The sequence below is a fragment of the Paralichthys olivaceus genome, chromosome 3 (genome assembly GCF_024713975.1).
Source record: "Paralichthys olivaceus isolate ysfri-2021 chromosome 3, ASM2471397v2, whole genome shotgun sequence".
In the NCBI taxonomy this organism is placed as follows: domain Eukaryota; kingdom Metazoa; phylum Chordata; class Actinopteri; order Pleuronectiformes; family Paralichthyidae; genus Paralichthys; species Paralichthys olivaceus.
In genome coordinates this window covers 7,248,860-7,269,293 of record NC_091095.1, presented here as the reverse complement: position 1 = coordinate 7,269,293, position 20,434 = coordinate 7,248,860, and the positions used below count along the sequence as shown (strand labels likewise).

The 20,434-nt window shown below is 41.7% G+C and overlaps 3 protein-coding genes across 7 annotated transcripts in view; 1 reads left to right on the top strand and 2 right to left on the bottom strand.

Annotated features, from left to right (window-relative positions):
* Positions 1–2,003: 2,003 nt before the first annotated feature.
* abhd8b (abhydrolase domain containing 8b) lies at positions 2,004–8,847 on the bottom strand. Of its 2 annotated transcripts, none has more exons than XM_069521740.1 (5): positions 8,707–8,847; positions 4,360–5,166; positions 4,057–4,227; positions 3,689–3,905; positions 2,004–2,420 (listed from the first exon to the last, which is right to left on the bottom strand). In XM_069521740.1, exons 2-5 carry the CDS (start codon positions 5,154–5,156, stop codon positions 2,136–2,138), a joined length of 1,470 nt encoding a protein of 489 aa, XP_069377841.1. In that variant the 5' UTR covers positions 5,157–5,166; positions 8,707–8,847; the 3' UTR covers positions 2,004–2,135. The 2 variants fall into 2 exon arrangements, with proteins under 2 accessions (XP_069377841.1, XP_069377842.1); XM_069521741.1 differs by lacking the exon at positions 8,707–8,847 and adding an exon at positions 6,026–6,086.
* Positions 8,848–10,043: 1,196 nt separating this feature from the next.
* Positions 10,044–13,803, top strand: dda1 (DET1 and DDB1 associated 1). Its single transcript, XM_020098583.2, has 5 exons — positions 10,044–10,417; positions 10,973–11,053; positions 11,253–11,304; positions 11,641–11,702; positions 11,873–13,803. Exons 1-5 carry the CDS (start codon positions 10,409–10,411, stop codon positions 11,972–11,974), a joined length of 306 nt encoding a protein of 101 aa, XP_019954142.1. The 5' UTR covers positions 10,044–10,408; the 3' UTR covers positions 11,975–13,803.
* Positions 13,804–13,935: 132 nt separating this feature from the next.
* The window catches only part of ano8b (anoctamin 8b), a 36,055-nt gene continuing 29,556 nt past the window's right edge, over positions 13,936–20,434 (bottom strand). For all 4 annotated transcript variants that reach the window (XM_069521733.1, XM_020098584.2, XM_069521731.1 and 1 more), the window contains 4 exons: positions 19,770–19,961; positions 18,936–19,067; positions 18,285–18,395; positions 13,936–17,606 (listed from right to left, as the gene is read on the bottom strand). In XM_069521733.1, coding sequence (XP_069377834.1) covers positions 16,875–17,606; positions 18,285–18,395; positions 18,936–19,067; positions 19,770–19,961 — 1,167 coding nt within the window. In that variant the 3' untranslated portion in view covers positions 13,936–16,874. The remainder of the gene's footprint in view (positions 17,607–18,284; positions 18,396–18,935; positions 19,068–19,769; positions 19,962–20,434) is intronic.

The window sequence follows — 20,434 nt, the reverse complement described above, 5'->3', positions numbered from 1 at the left end:
ATTCCACTATCAAATAAAGTTATACTATAAATGCTTCAAGAAGAGGTTTTTCCATGTTTCAAAGAATAACAACTTCTCAACTTTGACTTTGTTTGCCTCTTATTACATTATTATTATTATTAATAAATAGTTATTGACAATACAAATCATCAAGCAAAGCTCAAGTTTTTTGTAACGGTACTGACGACATGTGTTCCTTACCTTACATTATGTTTCTATTCCAAAAATATTTATCAATAAATTATTATAGTAATTATGATAATTGATTATTAATCATCAGACATATCTGTGTGAAGAAAGATGTTTCTCAATAAGAAGAGTCACATTCTGAAAACCACACCGGTCAAAGATAAAATCAAATAAAAAAGCAAAATTCCATTCTTAACTTTAAATAATAGAAATTTTCTAAATCAGCAGTTTATTTGCATCATCATTGTCAAAGGCAAACAGTTATAAAATATAAGACACAAGATATAAAAATAACAGTTCAGTTCATGACAACCTGTTTCATTTCTCTGATCAGAACTGCTTCTTCTCTGAATACAGCTCCTTGTAAATCTCTAAAAATACATCACAAATCTAATTAAAACGTATAAAAAGTATATTTTATGTATAAAACATATCAAAAACAATGAACCTACAGAGAAAACAATGAACATATCTGCTTCAGCCGCATCTTCTACAAATCAAACATCATAAATACTTAAATTATGGAAGAACATGTTAATGGATGTAAAGACAAGCACTACTGTATTATAGGTATTGTGGGCTTGAAAAAATAGTGACAGTGGATTTTATATTTTCCTGATGATTTGACTGGAGTCAATATAAACTGTCAATAAATTCAGACTTATGTCACAAATGCAGTCAACACTTCTTAGCTCGTTCTCAGCTTAACTCTCGGACTCAGACATTGGACTCAATAATATGACTCAAAATACATCTTTATAATAACTTTGCTTTAGAAACTATCTTCTCTAGGTAGAAAAAGACCATTGCAAGTTTCAATGCAAAATGAACGATCATTATTTGCACAATACAAAAATTTACCTCATTAGAAAGATAGTGACTGTTTAGATTAAGTTTGTGTTACGTTCTGCTTTTGCATATCTATACAAGCCTCTGTATTGGGTTATGGGTTTAAAATCGTCATCTATATTTAATCTGTTAAAAATATCTTTGGTCGATTGTGTCCACAAATCACTGAAATCTAGTGTGAACAAAACTTTGCAAACAGTTGCTTGAATCCCATAAGTCCGAAGAGTGGGAGGTGAGGCTACTCCTGATCATATGATTATATATTATATGTATGTGTGTGTGTGTGGCTCAGTCCAAAGAGGTGTCAAAGAATGAAAAAGAAAATGCGAGACATGCATTTAAGTCAGTAGATATCTTTGCATTTTACATATCACAATATTTTCATTTTGTCTTTTTAAAATTATCATCACTGCAACGAGTGAGGTTCAGATTCCAATATCCATGTAGACAGTTCACAGGTAGTGTGTCACAGTTTGATATTTAAGCTCAATAAACTCCTGCCTGGGATTGGCTCCAGCTCCTCCTGCGATCCTCTAAAGAGAAGTGGTGAAGATGATGGAATTGGTCTATCCAGCTAGATTGACATGGTTTGGGTTCATGTGTCATTCAGTTGTTTTGCTTTGGGATCAGCAGACAAAAGACAAAAGACTTTCAAACTTTAACCTTTCTGTAAAGCAGCTGACACTTTTTATCCACAGACGTCAAATTTGACTGTTACTGCTTGATAACTGTTAATTTTCATTCTTGCCATCATGCTAGTGTTTCTGCCACTTGCTCCGCCTACATCATCACTTCAAGGCACAACCACATCATCCCTGCTGAGGACAGGAGAATGGTCCATCTTTGTCTTTTCACATTACTGGAGCTCCCGTTCCTCCGTCCGTCAACTGACACGACTGGAATCAGATTTGAGGTCTCTGTCGTGTCCAACGTCAGTCGAACCCCTTCAGATGAATTGGCTCCTTTGGCTCATCATCAGACTCAACAGCTCCAACCAGCTCCGTTGTCCAGGATGTGCAAAGTGCGTGGCCAGTTGTGATTTAGTGAAACAACCACTGGAAGTTTCAGCTTCAATCTGCATCAGCTTTTGTCTTCAGTCATTTCTTGGCCCTGCTGCCTGGCTTCTCCTCTGCACCGCAGTTTGATGAGGTTTGCCTGGCAGTCGCCGGTCGGACCTTGGCGAGCTCAGACGAGGCCTTGGCGTCGTCAGAGTTGGCTTTGGCAGTCTCCGGACGTGTTTTGGACTCTTTCTTTGGCGGTGGAGGAGTGGCGGGCTCCCAGAGGAAAAACTCATGCAGGAGTGTGTTGACGACCTCGGGACACTCCATCATTACCATGTGACTTCCATCCTCCAGCAACTTCAGGAAGGCCATTAGGAGGATCTGACAAAATGTTAAAAAAACAAGTTTGGATAAAGAATTATTAACAAAACCCAACACTTTGTGTTTTGTGCCAAAGCACAAGCCAAGTTTACAACCTCTGAATCATTGCCCACGTCTCAGAACTTAAGCTGCATAAAGAAGAGAGAAAAAAAGACACTTCTGCTAAATTATTATGCTTCTGAGTTTTTAATGTAGCTGGAGGAAATCACGTTCTAAATTGATATGGCTTGCGAAGAACGGAACCCCGATAATATTAGTGCAAAACGTGCTCAGTTCTTTTGTCTTCTGAGCAAGTGATTCTACGCAGCCCCTGAAGTTCAAGTTTCTTCTCACTGTTTAATCCTTTAACCACAATTTTGGCCATTTTTTATTTTGTTTGATCGTGTTCAGCTGGAGACAGAAAGGAAACACAGGCAGAGTGAGATGAGGAATGAAATGTAGTTAAAGTCCCTGGTTGGACTCAAATCTGGGACATTGCACTTTAGTGTTAGCACATAGGGGAGTTCTTTCTTTTTACTTTTTATTAACTGGCAATTTTTATACTTTATTATTGATTGTTGACCAAAGCATTGGTTTTAGTGAGTTCTTGCCTTTCAGAGCCTTTATGTTACATTGACTTCCTTAAAAAAAATCAAAGTGCTTTTTAATCTTAAATGAGACATTTCATGCTTTTACAGTTTCTCTTTCCTCTTTCCTGCTATAAAGGTTTTTTTGTGTAACTAAAAAGTTCCTTCAAACTTGAAAAGCCAAAGTCCATAGTAAAGGGAGTTCCTCTTTCCCACAGAAAACACTGAAGCTCCTGAAACGCTGACAAGTGTGTATTTTCCTAACAAAGTCAGGTAAAGTGACAGTGGCCAATATTTCCACACGAATTTTGAAGAAAGTAATGGGTTATTTTGAACATTAGAGCATGTAAACCTGACAAGTAATAACTCAAATTAAATTTATGAACCTAAATATGAGCAGAACATGTTTAACTCCTTTAAATGAGGCAGACAAGTAAACTGAAGTTCAAAGATTGGAGCTTATCCACTGAACACAATCGATGAAAAATGAATGGCTCTTCAGGAGCTAAAGGTCTCAAAAAAGAAATCATGTTTTAAGTAAATTTTGATATTAATTCTCATGACCCCTACAAATATTTTTGAACAAATTGTTCAATTACTTTCCGCCGTCTGGTTCTCTCAGTTCACTCATTCTATGACAGTCGTGTTTTTAGAGGATCAGTTTTCAGTTTGGTTCTGAACTTATGGGGTTGACCTCTTCACCTCTGCCATGCGCTGATCCTCCTCCACAGGAACAAACTTGTCATGCATGCCGTGCACCAGCAGGATGGGCACGGTGAGCTCAGCGTGGTAGACCTCGTCCCCCTCAGGCCAGTACTGCCCGCTCATCATGGCGCGCAGCACAAAGGACGACACGTTAAAGGCATTGTTCTCTTTCAGCAGCTGCTTCTCTTTGGCACCCTGCCGAGCAAAGCCCGCCCTGCAGCAGACAGAGCAGAGGAGATTCACTTGAATTGCTCCAAAACATCAAAACTGTGGTGGAAATAAAAAACACTGAGGTCCACATGAATGACACAAAGATGCTGCAGTCTCCACATATTTTTATCTTTCCCTGTTGCAGGCTGTCTTACTTGAGAAAGCTCCAGGCAAACAGCGGCGACAGACAGTGAAGCACGCAGGTGGGCAGGTTGAAGATGGAGCAGAGGCTGGGCTCCAAAGCTGTGGGACCACCTCCGTTGATCATCACCATCTTGTGGATCTGCTCCGGATACTCATGAGCCAGAAACGTGCAGAATGACACTCTGGGAGAGGGGAACAGAAGGTTGGTTAAAAGACAAGCTAGACAATTTTACCTCCACTTAGTTGCAACAGTAACCACAAACAAAACATGATCTAATTATAGTTACGATGATAAATCTCTCTGTAGAATGTACCCATAAGAATGTCCTATGAGAATATTCCTCTTCCGTGCATATCTCTTGAAGATAAGTCTCATATCCTCAGCCAGGGCGTAGAACGTGTAAGCTGCAGCGATCTGCGGTGCCGAGCTGGCCCCGTGACCTGCCAGGTCCGGGGCGATGACCTCGTAGCCCAGCCGAGAAAAGAAGTCCAGCTGGCTTCCCCAGATGTCCAGCGAGCCTCCCACTCCATGGATGAAAAACAGAGCCACGTCCTGATGTGTCCCTTTACAGGCTGAGATCTTCCTCTCACAGTCGATCACCACCGTGCGTTTGGGTTTCCGCCTGCGCATCCTTGGTTGCTGTAACTGGTCGGTCTGTTCAGCAGCAGGTGCCACGTCTCTTACTCCTGCTTCAGATGCCCCATTGTTTCCAACTGTGATGGAGTCTGACCGGGCCTCAGGGATGCTGACGGGCGGTGAGGTTTTGGCACAGTCTGTAAGTTCAACCTCAACCGGGCTGTTCGGTTCTGTCTTTCCATTCTGGCAGTTTTTCAGCTCTGCATTCGCTGCGTCGCCTAAGTTCTCCAGGAAAAGTTGTCCATTGCGATACACTGTGATCCTTCGTTTGCAGCTGACACTCCCACCCTGCCCGGTGGGCTCCTCCACCACCGGCCGGTCAGGGATGATGTGTCGAACCCGCAGGACGCGGCCTGGTTTCACCTCCACAAACTCGTAGCCATCAGCAGGTTCTGAAGTTTCTACCGGAACCACGATGTTGGCAGACTTTGAGGTCAGGCAGCAGAGAAGACCTTCCATAAAGCTGGTCAGCATGGCTGCCAGTCTGGAGGGAAGGCAGAACAGAACAAACATGCAAATGTGACTACAACAAGGTCACAGAAATCCAGAGGCACATTCATTTAAAAAGAACCACTGTTAAAAGTAAGGACTTCATTCAAACTATATGGATTATGACATTGATAAAATATCTCTGGAGCCTGAAGATAAACTACATCAAGCGGTGGGGGAGTGGTTAGCATTGTTTCCTCAAGCAAGAAGTATCTGCGTTCGAACATAAAGTGTTGAGTTTAGATGTCCTCCTGGAGCCTGTGTAGGTTTCTTCCTCTGACTTCCTCCCACAGTCCAGAGACATGCGGGTTAGTTTAACTCTACATTAGACATTAGCGCTCTGACTGATGATCTCTTCATGGTGTAACCTGACCCCCTCCCCAATGTCAGCTGAGTGTTGCACGTTTTAGAATGCAATCAGAAGGAAACCACTGGAAACCTGTATTTCCCTTTTTATTTTTCACTAAAATAATCAGCTTTTCCTTTAAGGATGCATGGGCCATGGAAGTATCTTTGCTTAACATTTGTGTGAGACAGAACTTTCATGTATCAATGAAAAAAAGGTACAAACACGGAAGAATGCATTTGATAAATGAGAAGGAAACCTATATTTTAGAACTAGAATGTAACTGATGTACTCTTAATTCTACTTGGCTTTCTCTGACTGAGTGTACATGTAGGTCGAGCTGCTGAATTGCGGGCTTAAGGAGGTCGAGCAGACCCTTTAAATTCAGTCAAGCTGCTGCTGTCATTACAAAGCGAAATGTTCTCTATGTCAAATGAGCATTTGGGAATCTTAAGTGCACCAAAAGGCGAACAAGGTCTTGTGTCTTTACAATCTGGCGTCTACTTACAACTTAAACCCTCACGATTTTCTGTCCGACGCAACCGAGCAGCATCTACCCTCAGTGCGGCCTTTAGGGGGTATTAATAGACGGGGACAGTAATAGCTCTGTGAGTTAAAGCTGCCCGCCATGTGATCACTCTGCAGCAGCGCACACATGCCGACGTACTGTCAGTCACAGAACGAACTCAGGACGAGTGGCTCGTTTTATGGACGTTTATATTTTGCCACGTTAGAGAGGAGAGACTTTATTACTTTGGTGTAAATTTGGCTCAGAGAGAAAATACATTAATTCACACGTTCACATGGTCTTAGTCGTGTTAAAATACAATACACATGGATTTAATTATCACAGCCAGGGAGGTTGATATCCAGAGAATGGATGAGACAGTGAACACTGCACATCTCATACACGCAGCAGCTGTGTGTGTGTGTGTGTGTGTGTGTGTGTGTGTGTGTGTGCTCCACAGTTTGTCAGGTTGTCAGTTGATTACCAGCCATGGCAACAGCAGAGCAGCCACACAGGGTCTGAAAGTCTCTGTGCCGGTGGAATTAACCTACCTCCCTGCTGGACGGGATTATGCTCCCTGTCTACACAACACAATCTGTCTTTCCCTCGGTCAAAACAGTGACAACACTTTTACTGTTGCAACTTTTTCTACACATGCAGCCCATCAGCTCCTGCTTTTCATCCGGGGATCACGGACACAATGTAATGCAGCATTCCTGCTTTGCTGGCTGTTCTCGTTTTGCTTATACTTGCACATCCTCCAATTCAGACAGCAGTGATGTCCAGAGCTGTACATGTGCACTGACTGAAGAAGGCTGAGCAGGACATGTTGATTCCACCGGGAGCAACACATTCACCTCAGATGTTGCTCCCACATCAGAGGACATCCATTATCCAGTAACAAGATGTGTCTGCTTCATATGGAATGTTTGTTTCTGTTCTGTTTAATTCAAATCAATCAAATTATAACATCATCTCAAGGCACTTTACATTGTAAAGGTTATAGAGAAACAGTTTCCACAATGAGCAGCACTTTGGTGGCTGTGGAGAGACAACAACCCCCTCATCAACAGGAAGAACCAGACTCGATGTGAGCAGCCGTCTGCCACGACCTTTGAGTGACACTGTGATTCATAGAATTCATTTCAATTTAATCACTGACATAAATAAATATGTACTGTGTGTTTACTCTGGTCTACACCAATATAAACCCTTTATCTAGAGCTGAAACCTCCAATCTATCCATCTATCCATTCATCCATCAATCTATCTATCCATCTATCCATCCATCCATCTACCCACTGATCCATCTATCGACTTCACATACTAAATCAACTTGATAGCCAACTTATTTTTGGTGATAGTGTCTAAATACAGAGATGGTGCTGTGTGATGAGGTTGTTTGAATGTTGGACACTGTCTCTGTTTTAAATCTAGGCCACATATATTATTTAAAAAGCAGGGGTAGAGAAGGTGTGGAGAGTTTTTTGCAGTACTAGAGATGTTTGCAAGCTGAAGCTAGAAAATCACAGAACAAATAACGCCTCAAAAAAAAGACCCACTTGTAAAATTGCATATCATGTTTCATCCAGGTAAGTAAAACACTATTTAAAATATCTGTAATAATAATAATCAAACCACACTATTTCAATCCTGAATACATACAAAGGGACTGTTAAACTGCCTTGTTTCAGAGCAGCTCACTGGAAGGTGATGAGGTTGTTCTAGGAAAAGTTACTATCGAAAACTTTGTTTGATCCCTCATTATATCCCAGAGAATTGTGGGAGTAAATCTCCTCCATGACACTTTTCATTTAGACATCATAGACACACTGTTATCAAATCTGTGGCTTTGCTTCTTGTTACCTTCTCTACATGCGTTCTCAGTTGTCACAGTGGCTGCAGGAGACTGTTATGTAACGATTTACGCACGTCTGACACAATCACAGTGGGGCCTGATGCCCAGAAAAGAGTAGAGACGTTGGTGGAGATTAAAAAAACAACTACAGAGCTGTAAGTTCATTGCTGAGAGGCCTCCTCAGTTATTTGACACATATATATTTCACTTTTAAAGATACTTTTTGGGGTCTACTTTTTGTTTGCATGATTTAAATCAAATAAATCACCAATGTCTGAATGTTGCACATGAAAACAAATGATCTGGACAGAACTAATAAAAAACATTCAGCCATTCAGCCACAGTTTTATGCTGAAATGCTGTAGGAAGACGAGTAAATATGTAGCGTGCAAAACTGATGGATCATACATAATGGACATTTATTATGGAAAATGCAAAGGCTACTTAGACTAATAAATTGAGCAACCATTCAAACATAAGGGCGACAATAAAGGAGTATAAGCAGTTCAGCTACATTCTGCCTGTTGCTGATTTGGGATGAAACATGTCTGGTAAAGCACATGGCCCCATCTATTCACTATTACAATCAAAGAGTTGAATAGTCCACTCATTGTCGTCTGATGGTGCAAATGAGGCAAGTGCCAGAAGGTTTGCTCCTTTATTTTAGAGTTATTTTAAATGAATTGAAATGCAACCATGGTATTTTGCAGTATAGACACACAAAGAACAGCTTAATTCTGTGTCTATACTTCCAAAATCTGACCATCCTGATCAAAACAATCACAAGGCAAGATAAATACAAGTAAGGAAAGAAAACACCCACCTCTGTATTCCAGAAAACTCAGCGTAAAATACGTGGATTTCTTGTGAGGCACCGAGGAAGCAGGAGAGCTATAATCTGCCGCAGCCAATCCAATAATCTAATTTATCTGGATTCTGTTGTAGCCTCCACATGGCAGACACTGTCAGTCCACTGCGAGGAGGTCTGTGTGTGTGTGTGTGTGTGTGTCTGTGTGTGTGTGTGTGTGTGGGTGTGGGTGTGTGTGTGTGTGTGTGTGTGTGTTTGTGTGTGTGTGTGTTTGTGGAGCTGCAACTGCCCCCTGCTGCTGCATGACGGAGACAACCTCTGGACACACACATGAAATAATAAATCTTTTTCTCATCCCCATAATCTGTTCAGATAATGAAACCAATGTGTATAATTTGTTCATGTAGTTGTCATTTCACTCAGAAATGTGTTTTGCTTGTTGTTGTTTGACTTTAATAAATTAACATAATATAATAATGATTTCTCCACCTGGCGGAAGGGGGAAGTTTCTTTATGCTTTGGTGTGTACCTGTAAAACCAGAAGGTTTCTGGTGTGTATATTGAGCGTGATTTATAAAGTTTGGATGCAGGTCCTGGTCCAATGTTTAACTAACACAACTGAGATGTAGAAAACTGAAGCCTGCTTTGCACATATGAAGTAGCTGAATGTAAAGACTCAATAATAATTGCCACTTCATATAGATTCTGGAGAATTTTTGAGTGAGGGAGAAATTTTAACAGGGTAATAAAACTTTTTTGTTATTTACTTATAAATTATTAATCTGAGAATGTTATTTTATTTGTCTTAAAAAATGTGTGGCGAGGATCTTTAAACTAAATCATGATGTGTGAAATACTATTTGTTCTTACATTTTGTAATAGAATAAAATGAAATGGAATAGAATCAAGTAGAGTAGACCAGAATAGAATAGAATAGAATAGAATAGAACAGAATATAATAAAATAGAATGGAATAGAATAGAACAGAACAGAACAGAACGGAATGGAATAGAATAGAATAGAATAGAATAGAATAGAATAGAACAGAATAAAATAAAATAGAATGGAATAGAATAGAATAGAGTAAAATAGAATGGAATAGAACAGAACAGAAGGGAATATAATAGAATACGATAAAATAGAGTAAAGTAAAATAGAACAGAACAGAACAGCATGGAATATAATAGAATACGATAGAATAGAATAAAGTAAAATAGAATAGAATAGAACCTTGTGAAACATATGGTGAGTGTCTGCTGGTGTTTTATTGTGGAGCTCATCATGAACAGAACAGATCATTAGTCATTCACCGAGCTTGTGTTCTGTTCGATGATTGGCTCTCTTGTCGAGCTGCTGTCACGTGGATGGAGTGTAGGCCAATGGGCGCTCTCGGGGCGGGGCTGAGGAAGCATCGCTGCCATCATGCTAGCTGCCGGAGTCCTGTGGAACCCGCTCTGCTAACTCATGTCCTGACGTCTCCAGCGCGATCGTCCTCGTCGACTTGTCTCTTATTCCCACTGACGCCGGGACACAGGATGGAAACAACAACGTGTGATTGAAGCTCGTCGTTTTGTTCGCCAGGAGGAGTCGGGAGGACAGTCGGCTCGGTGAGCTAGCCGCGAAGCTAGCGCGGCTAACCGTAACACACCGCCTCTGGCATCACGACAACACACACACACAGTCCACGAGTCGGTGTTTCGACGTTTCTGGAGTCATCATGGAGAAGGTTCGTATTTCACACACACAACACACACAACACAGACACACAACACACACAGCTCCTGCTAGCTCGCGTAGGAACAGCGAACACGCTAAGTGCGAGCTAGCTGCTAGCCACACCTGCTCCTTCTGTTTGAAATGCATTGACCGAGGCCGGGTCAGCATCTGTCTCTGCTCGGCTCTGACTCGCTCATTTGAAGCCACTCGTCGTGTAGTTTATCGGACATCATCGCCTCCTGTCGCCGGAGGTCAGTTACGGGCAGAGCCGCGGGGCCCTGTGGCGAGCAGGGTCCGCTGAGAGGAGGGAACGCCCAGCAGCACCGAGCCTGGTGTCCTCCATCGATCCATCCATCCATCCATCCATCCACAGGGACAGACAGGGACACCTCCACCTGTCAGGCACATGCACTAGAAACCTCCTGACACACGCACACACCGGTCATGTGAACTGCCACAGGTGAATGGCAAATCTGTTACAAGTATGAACATGTGTGGAGGTCACAGATGTCACATGAACTGCATGATGGAAGGAAAGACATTTATCAAACCTCTGTCCCCACAGGCTGATTTCTTGAAAGGACTTCCTGTCTACAATAAGAGCAACTTCAGCAGATTCCACGCAGACTCTGTCTGTAAAGCATCTGTAAGTATCCTTCCACAATGTTTATCTGCTCTGGATTATATGTTTAACTGTATTTATCAAAAATGATTTCTCACACATCAAAATAAAAGATACTTGATTTGTTACTTGAGTTAAAAACAAAAGAGTGCTTAGGAAGAATTCACAGCTGCATTTGGGCTGTTCAAATATAATATTTCGTAACCTCTGACCTGTTTTACAGAATCGAAGGCCTTCTGTGTACTTGCCGACACGTGAATACCCCTCTGAACAGAGTAAGCTCCCAGCTCACAGTGAATAGTCTGGAAAAGTTTGAAATAAGTCTTAAATACATCATAAATGTATCTGGAACCAGTGTTTGTACAAGCCTTTGTTGTAACAGATAGATAGATAGATGTCATAGTTCTTATATAAAGATGGACAATGTGTCTCCACCTCCTTCCAAAATAACCCAGATATGAACACTTTCATGACGTTTCACTGTGGTTTAATAGCATTAAATAACTTATTAAAATCAAGGGAATGTATTTATCTGTTTATCAAATGTATGCTGTGGTTGTTTTGTGGAGACTAAGCAACATAAAATGATGTATTTGCTGTTTCCTCTACAGTTATCGTAACAGAGAAAACCAACATCCTTCTGCGTTACCTCCATCAGCAGTGGGACAAAAAGGTGAGATTGTGCTCCTCTGGTGTTTATTACCTAAGGCTTCATTTATTGGCAGTAACCTTTTTATATAAGTTTTTTTACTTTGAATAATCTTTGGTGTTTGGTTGTTTTATTATTATAAAAACAAACTGTGTGAATTTACTGATGGCTGTATGATTCTTTGTGTCACACAGAATGCAGCAAAGAAAAGGGAACAGGAAGGTGAGGGTGACAGCCCCGCACCCCCAAGGAAGATCGCCAGGACAGATAGCCAAGAAATGAATGAGGACTCATAAATGTGTGTGTGTGTGTGTGTGTGTATATATATATATGTGTGAATGAATGTATGTGTGTTTGCGTGCACAGGGTATAGCTAATACAAACCAACAAATTCAAAGGATAAGCCAACCTGAATACTATGGCAGGATGCCAGAATCACACACAAAGAATTGGGGGAATTCCTACCAACAAAGCAGCCTCAACTGGTGTAAAGATTTGAGTGCATGAAAAGATCGGCAGAAATAACCACCATCAGAGAGGGATCCTTATACTGGTGTTACTTTAATTAATGTTGGCTATTCCCTGTGTGTGTCAGTATAAATGTATATGCTTGTATGCATGCTGAGCTGTGATTGTGGGTTAGTTGTGCGTTGTACTGTGTGTGTGCGTGTGTGTGAGGTGAGTCAACAGTTGAAAACGTGTCGGAGTAGATTTGGGATCAGCGATGGACTTGAAAGATGAAACTTTACCCTAAAAATCAGTCTCATACATGACTCGTGTAGCCTCCTGGAGAGTCTGTACTGATTAGTGCAACGATAACATTTTTTGTTACTGTTTTAATTTTATTAAAATAACTTTTATTTTTTACTTACGGCAATGAGCTTCCTGCCAGCCACAGTGCCCGCCCTCTCGGTTTCACTGCCCACTCTGCGACCACATGGGGGCATTGCCACATTTCTCCACTCTGTCAGAATCAACAGAACCAAGAAAGCACTGTGAAGAACAGCACAAAGTAGAAGCAACTCTTCCCCTTAGATGTGTGTGTATGGTGAATATGCATATCTTCATTCTATTCTGGGGCTTGTGCTCTGTAGGAAAAATGTTGTGTTATTGCTCTGAGAAATATTTTGTACATCTAGCACCACCTTCTGGCCAGTCAATGGTAGTAAGTAAGAAAGGCTTTCAGTTTCAGTTCAGAAAAAAAAAGATGGAAAAAGTTTCATCCAAATATGAAATTGTTTATTATGTTGTTGGGTTTCCAGCTGCACCAGTTGGTAACAGCACGGATAGTGAAGAAGAATATGTATAGTAATGAAAGGAAAAGGGAAAACAATACATTATTTTGTGTAAATAATTACAAATAACATGGAATATCTTTGTGTCTGCATTTTTTTGTAAAATATTACATACCTGTGGATACAATAGAAAATGACCCATGTGAGTGTTAAGAGCTGAGCGGATGTTATCTGGCATGTTGATGTTTTCATGGCTGGGTTTTATTTCCATGGACCAGTAATAAGAGTGAAGGGGGTGCAGGGGTGTGGTGATGTCTCATGTGACTGCAGAAGGTTTTAGCCTTCGAGGCCTTACAACCTGTCACCGCTGTTCAGACTCTCTTTGCTCGGGATAGCTGTTCTGTTCGCCCCGTCTGTGTGACAGCCCCGCATGGTTTTAATCTGAGAGCTGGTTTTGATGAACACGAGGGTGGGGGGTTTGAAGGGGGCGTTATTGTTTCAGCCATAGAATGCACAATAAGCATGCACAGCAAAGTGCTGTCGCCATCCTGCCTTGTTCCAGAGATTCAGTTTTGCATCAGTCTTAATGTACATGACTGAATGAAGCTTTTTCTTTTTTTAAATGTTCTTACCACTGCGCATCAGAGTCACAATAAAGCGTCCTGTCCTTGTTTTGGTTGATGCTGCAGTGTGGGTCGATAGCGTGGATGGCCAACTTGCTACCTTCAGTATAAATACACCATCTGTTATTGAAGCGTAAAAACCATGTTATGCTTCTGCTCTGATAGACTGTTCTACTATTCCACCCCAGGCCTTGCCCCCATCTCATGTGTGTTAGATAAGATGTGTTCTTTTTAGCTTTGCTGAAATAAAACTGGATTGAAACTGGGGTTTTTGTTTGTCATGTGGTTCTTTAAAATATGTCATCTTATGTTAAATCCTTTACTTGTGGATTCTGCATATCCAAATCTTGAGGTTTATCTTCGAAGGAGAAAAAGAAGCATCAGTCACAACACATAAAATGCATTTGAAATAGTTTTATTAACTATTTTTCAGGTCTTACAAAAATATGACAAAATAAATTAAAAGAAATAAATAGTCCCATTTCCCAGTATTTTTCTTTAAAAGATTTGTTTTGTACAGTGGTACATTGGAAGAGCGTGTGATGTTCAGTAAGTGAGGCTTCCACAAAGATGACTTCTTTTAATCTTTGAGGTTGAGGGTCGGGTTTTTTTTTTTTTTTTAATGAAGCTGTGGTGAGAATCTCACCTGTTCAGACACTTATCGTCCAGTAGACAGAACGTTTACTAAATTCACTCAGTCCTTTCCCACTGATTTGACTTGTAAAGTGTGGATACAGTAAATTCCTACAAGAGCTGCTGCTTTGATAGTGAATTAAAGACGACTGATGAAGTCTGAGCTGACGCCTGTGCTTGGCCCGAGTCACTAACATATTCAAAATCTGATACTTTACTTCAGTTAATGCAAATTTAAAGACCTCAGTTTAAACAATATGCAACATTTGTTGCTGCTAACAATAGCTCAAGGAAGAAAATTGGTTAATTGTGCCCAGTTTTCCCTGATTAAGGAGGAACTACATACAAATCAAGGGATGATCTAAACTCCCCTGTGATTTTCAGGAGTCAGCAAACACCCTCATATTTGCCCTCTCACTCCAGTTACCTCCACCAGAGCACTGGCTTGTCCTCTCTACAAAAACATCCAAACGATGATGAATCGACTCTTTTGCATCATGGAGTTATTCGTCCCTGATGCTGCAAGAATAGAAGGTTGGATGAAATTATGCTCAGCTGCTGTTCTGAAGTTTTCCAGTGAGAACAAAACAAGGAGACACCGAGGATATCAAATGTCTTTCAGCATTTTCTCTTCTCATTTTACACTTACAAAGAACATAACTCCCGAATATAAAAAGAACATACTGCAGATTTACAGTAATACCATACTGCCACCACCCACATGTTCTGTTTTCCTTATTGCATTCAATGTCAGCAAGATATTTTTGTCCTTCTGTGGAAGTACGTTTCTGAATTCTATTTTGGCGCATGACTAAGTTTAACTTTGCTCACTGTAAAGTTACGAAAGCAGCAACGCAACATAAAAACCAGTTTGGAGCCCGGTGTCCTCAGCACCCCTAGGACGGGCGGATTCTGTAAACACAAAACTGGGGATGGATGAGATTAACTGTTTCTGCACATCAAATATGAGACGGGGACGGGGCTGACAGAGCTGTCACTGAACGTCAAAAAACAAAAGATGCATAGAGTCTGGCTCGGGGTATAGCAGTAGGAAGTGGTGCTGCACATGGGGGGGAGGGGAATAGTCTTCAACAACTTAGTTATTGCCAAAATCATTGCCAGAGGTGACAGCGTGGAAATGCATAGTTAATGTTACTGCGTCTCAACCTACAGGGCGATGGCCACTGAAACCTTTGTTACTGTGTTAGACGCTATGATGCATTTCACTTTCACAGTCCTCCTGCAACCAGACACTCTGATGACTAACTGCTTATTTCTACTCGTGGTTGACTCTGTACCCATTTCACTGTTTAAACAGTTCACTGTGGCGCCCCCTTCTGGAGAGACTGTAGAAGAGAAATACCGGTTTAATTAATGGTAGATGATGATGGGCTTCCGTACTTTGCGGAAAATCTATTTTACAAACAGAATTTACAGAAAATACATGATGGGATAACAGTATAATCCGAATAAAATAACACTTTGGTTAAAAAAAAAAAAAAGGAAATCTCCAACATCAGCAGATGATGCGTATAAAAAAGATAAAGCTCAACATAAAATAAGAGCAGCTATTTTGTTTTGTTTTTTCTAAAAGCCTCTTCTGAATATTTAGGAAAGTTCCATATAGCTGAGAGCAGGGACGGGTGAGAGGAGGGGAACAAACAATCCAGCTTTTGCATAATGTCAGGAGGCAGGCTGGTGACAGCGCTCTCTCACCGGTAGAGAGAGGTTTGTTTCTATGCAGGGCGTCAGGGTCTAGTGCAAATGTTTTTTTTCTATGCTCGTTTTGCCAAGTCTGGTTAGAGTGTGTGGAATGGAGCTCCGTCTGTCTACAGGCGTGGATGGAGAACAGCGCTCAGGCCTCTGTGCTCCAGTTTTATTTTCATCATCTACTTTATTTTATTAATGTTTTTATTTTCCTTTTCTTGTCTCTCCTTCACTTGACTACTTTCTCTTCGAACAAATCTGATTCTGCCAGAGGGTGAAGCGCAGACATCACCTCTGCTTTGAAAATAAAGCTGGTGATTTATCGGGGATGTCTATAAAGGGAGGGTTTGGAGTGATGATTGATAGGAATAATTAAAAACATTGATTGATATTGCTTTTACTTTTTTTTTTTCTCACTTCAATACAAAAGTGAGGGGCCCAAGAATTCCTCACTGGTGTTGTGAGGGCTAAAGAAGACTCTCAGTAGTTATCGCATGTACAATCGTAGATCCTTTCACACCACGTTTTTAAAACTGTTTTCCTCTGCAGCATGCTGATATGTCCGAGTGGGAGGCCACAGAGATGCTTACAATTTCTGACTAAAAAAAAAAAAAAAAAAATCAAGAAACACAGCTCTCTGCTTTAAAGGCTTGAAAATATAAGAAACGCAGCTCATGCATTTCTTTATGTATTGCAGACAAGGAAGGGTTTGTATGTTTGTCTGTGTGTGTGTGTGTGTAAAGGATCGTGTGTGTGTTTGTGAGCATGTGAGTTTATTCGGTCATCGTAGCAACGTCTTTCTCATAAAGCCTGTTTTTTTTGTCTCTCAGCAAAATAAACCAACACTCCAGTCACCTCTCATCATCTCATTGTTTCCTCTCCCTGCTTCAGGTACGTCTACACGCCACCTATGACGATTCAGCAGGTAGGTCAAGCTTCTGCTCACAGTAAACACGTCGCTTCCTCAGTTGAGACGAGTTTTGTTCTCTCTGGAGCGACTAAACTTTAGAGCCGTCCACGTCTGTTGAAGGTCCGTTCTCAGACTCTTCCCCTCCAGGCGAGGGGATCTCGTCTGGAACGCCGTTCAAGTCAGACCTGGAAATGTGTCTTTCTGATGTCTGTGATGACGCCCCCTCCCCGGGTCTGGGCAGCGGAGCCCCGTTCACACACGTCCCTCCCTCTGATTTCCCAAAGTTAAACAGTTTCCCAGGGTTGAAGGCTTTGCTGGGTGACTGAGAACGCTCTTGAGAGCTGCTACCTAATGATGAAGATGATGATGATGATGCCGTTGCGGTGGAATTGGTGGCTGTGGCGGCAGATGCAGACGCCACAGCACCGTCCTTCTTGTTCTCAGGGGACTTGAGGAATTTGAAGCTCAGGAACCCAGGAAGCTTTGGCTCGTTGCCGGTGGGTGACTGTGGGGAGCGGGCGCCACCCGAGGAGAACTTGCTCTGCAGCGGGATGATCTGCTTCAGCTTCATCACATTGTTGTTGGCCAGCAGAGAGCTGGGCCTCTTGGGTTTGTCGGACCCCCCGCCTCCTCCACCGCCGGGGCGCGATTTGCTGCTGTGACTTTTGTCATGGTGGTGATCCCCAGAGGAGTCACCCTTACTGTCGTCCCGCTCCCTCTCCCTCCGGGCCATATGCTCCGCCTGCCTCTGCCTCTCCTCCTCCTCCCTCTTCCTCCTCTGCAGCTGCTGGTAATGCTGCTGCGCCTGTCGCTCGTGCTTCTGCAGAGGAAGGGAAACATCGCCATGATACATTTATCAGAATCAGCAGTAACCCAGCAAACCGTTACAATACTGCAGTGCTAACGATCTAACAAATACCTTACTGTAGTAATAAGCCTGCATTATAACAACAGGGCCAACTACAGCTTATTCTGTTTGCCATGTCGTAGAAATTATATTTCTCAAATGTGTTGTTGTTAAAATATCAGCAGAATGAATCTCTAAAATGAAAACTGCAGCGTTGCAAAACAGACTGTTTTCTACTTCTGCCAAGGAGGTGATGTTTTCTTTTGCGTTAGTTTGTTGGTTTATTTCTCAGGAGGATCACACAAAAACTATTGAACCGATTTCCACCAAACCTGGAGGAAGGTTTGAACATACATTTTTATTACTGATGCAGTTTAAAAAGAAATTTCACTTTCTTAAACTACAGTTTAGGTCATGTAGATTATCAGACCGATTCCTTTTTAATTCATGTTTTCGTCCACGTATGGATTACGCAAAATCTTGATGAGAAAAAATGTTGGCACATTTAGTACATTTGTTTGTTAGTTTGTCAGCATGATTATGAAAAAAACACTGATTTGCATGACATTTTGTGGAGGGGTGGGGCATGAATAAAATGTTGGTGCGGATCCAGAAATTTTTTCTTTAATTTCAAGTGGTCTCATCATTTACCTTAAAGGCCTCCCTGCGCTGATAATCCAGTTTAGCCATCTCCTCTTGGACCCATGTGGGAATGTCAGGTATGGCCACATGGATGATGTACTTCAGGAGAATGGCAAAGTGCTGCAGACAAACAAGCAGGCAGAGACACTTACACACGACAATACACAAGAAAGTACAACCACGCTCAGAAACAGAGCACAAAACAAACATTGGGCTGTGAGATTCTTCTACTGATCGGCCCGACTCTTTTACCAGGGCAACACAGACCTGCAGGCTGTTTACCCTTTTCCAAAAATAGAGCCACAGAGTGCACAGCTGACAGAGGCAATGTGAACCAAAGTATGTTCCAAGAAGAGGAAACATGGAGGGAGCCTTCATGCTCAGTTATGGTCCATCGGTGCACATACTCTATCTTCAGAATATAACATGTGATGTATGTACATTTTTGACCGACCAACACATCTTCCTTTTAACACTTTTAAAAATATCTGTAGCATTTAATGAATAGTCCAAAGTCAAGGTTGTAAATTGATTTGCATTCAGAATACATGGCACACCCTCTGAGTAGCATACATTTTGTGCTGGATCATAAGAAAAGGGCGGTGGTGTTGGAAGTTTGAAAAAGCTCTGAGCCCTTCTGAGTGACGGGAGGGAACAAACCTCGAGGATGACGATGGAGATGATGGCCATCTCCGGGCTGAGCCACGGGAAGAGACGCTGTAGCTGACCACACTGACCAATCAGGTAACAGTTCACTATGATGGCGATCAGGCCCATGGCTTCCATTGCAGTCTGTGCACGAGACGAGAGAACAGGTTTCAGCTTTGTTGTTTCTTAAAAGTGGTTTTGTGATTTGCAGAGAACAGAGGAATTGAGTTCATTTCGTGGCTGTTTGTCCGACTGTTTGCAGGATTACGCAAAAACTACAGAATTGATTTTCTTGAAACTGTGGAAGGGTGGAGAATTGACCAAAGAAGAACCCATTGATTTTTGGAGTGGACTCCATTAGAGGGCTGTGTTGAGTGTTCATATCTATGTATAAGGTGAAATATGCAGCAGTTCTTGATTTTGTGAATCAAAATAAGGATCTCAGTAAAAGGATATCAATAAGGATATCAGAATGGATATTTTGCCTGTGTTTAATAAGAGCGATTTGCAGTATATTTCTGTACACTATATATATTCTGTAAACTGTATTTTTATCTGATATTAATACATGTACTGTACTGTTATGCAATATGGTGATAAAGTGGCTGGCGTCTAGTTGTCATTGTTTTCAGCCTGATGTTAGTTCTTGATAAAATTCAAATTCCACTGTTACATACAGTAGTTAAGGTTTGTGCTGTTATCAACTCTCTTTCACTTTTAAAGACTGTGGTTGTGCACATGGATGTATAACTACAATATTTCCAGTTGTCTCTGAGTGACATATATTCAGCTGACGTTCAGGCTTGGCAGAAAAACCTCATGAGCTCATGTTCACTTTTTCCTCACCTGCCACTGGCCGATGCTCTCCACTCGGAGTCCAAACGGCCTCTGCAGGCCAGTGCAGAGCTTGAAGGCATCGCTGCGGATCTCTATGATGTTGTTGATGAGCGCGCACATGGCCGCCAGGGGGAAGGCAGAGGAGAAGAGCACCACATATCCGAACTGGACAAACATCTCCTGGTAGTCCTGGAAGGTGTCCTGGGACGGACAAAATAGATCATTACACCACAGCTCTGGTCCGAATGCCACTATTTCACTAATAAAGAAGAAGAATTTGTTTGTCTGGAGCAAATCAATGAGCAACGGCACAAAAGAACAGAAAAGAATGACAGTTGAGCATTTTTTGAAAATAACACAATTGTTATTCAGATCACACTCTGGGCTCTTGTGCGGTCGAGCCACTGAAGGCTGAGGGATTCTGTTGGATTCATGTTGCAGTGCTGAACAGAGTATGAGGAGAATGGCAGCGTGTTCCCCAGCTGACAACATGCAGTAGAAGGTTGTTTTCTTGTAGCTGTTTTCTATCTGTTCTGATTATGTTATGACGTCATAATGTGACTGATCTACAGAGAAACTCAGTCTGGTTACTCTCATGCTTCTGTTATGAGACATTTAGAAAACAAGGGTCAATCAGCTTTTCAAATAATCTACTCAAACAGAAATAATCTCAG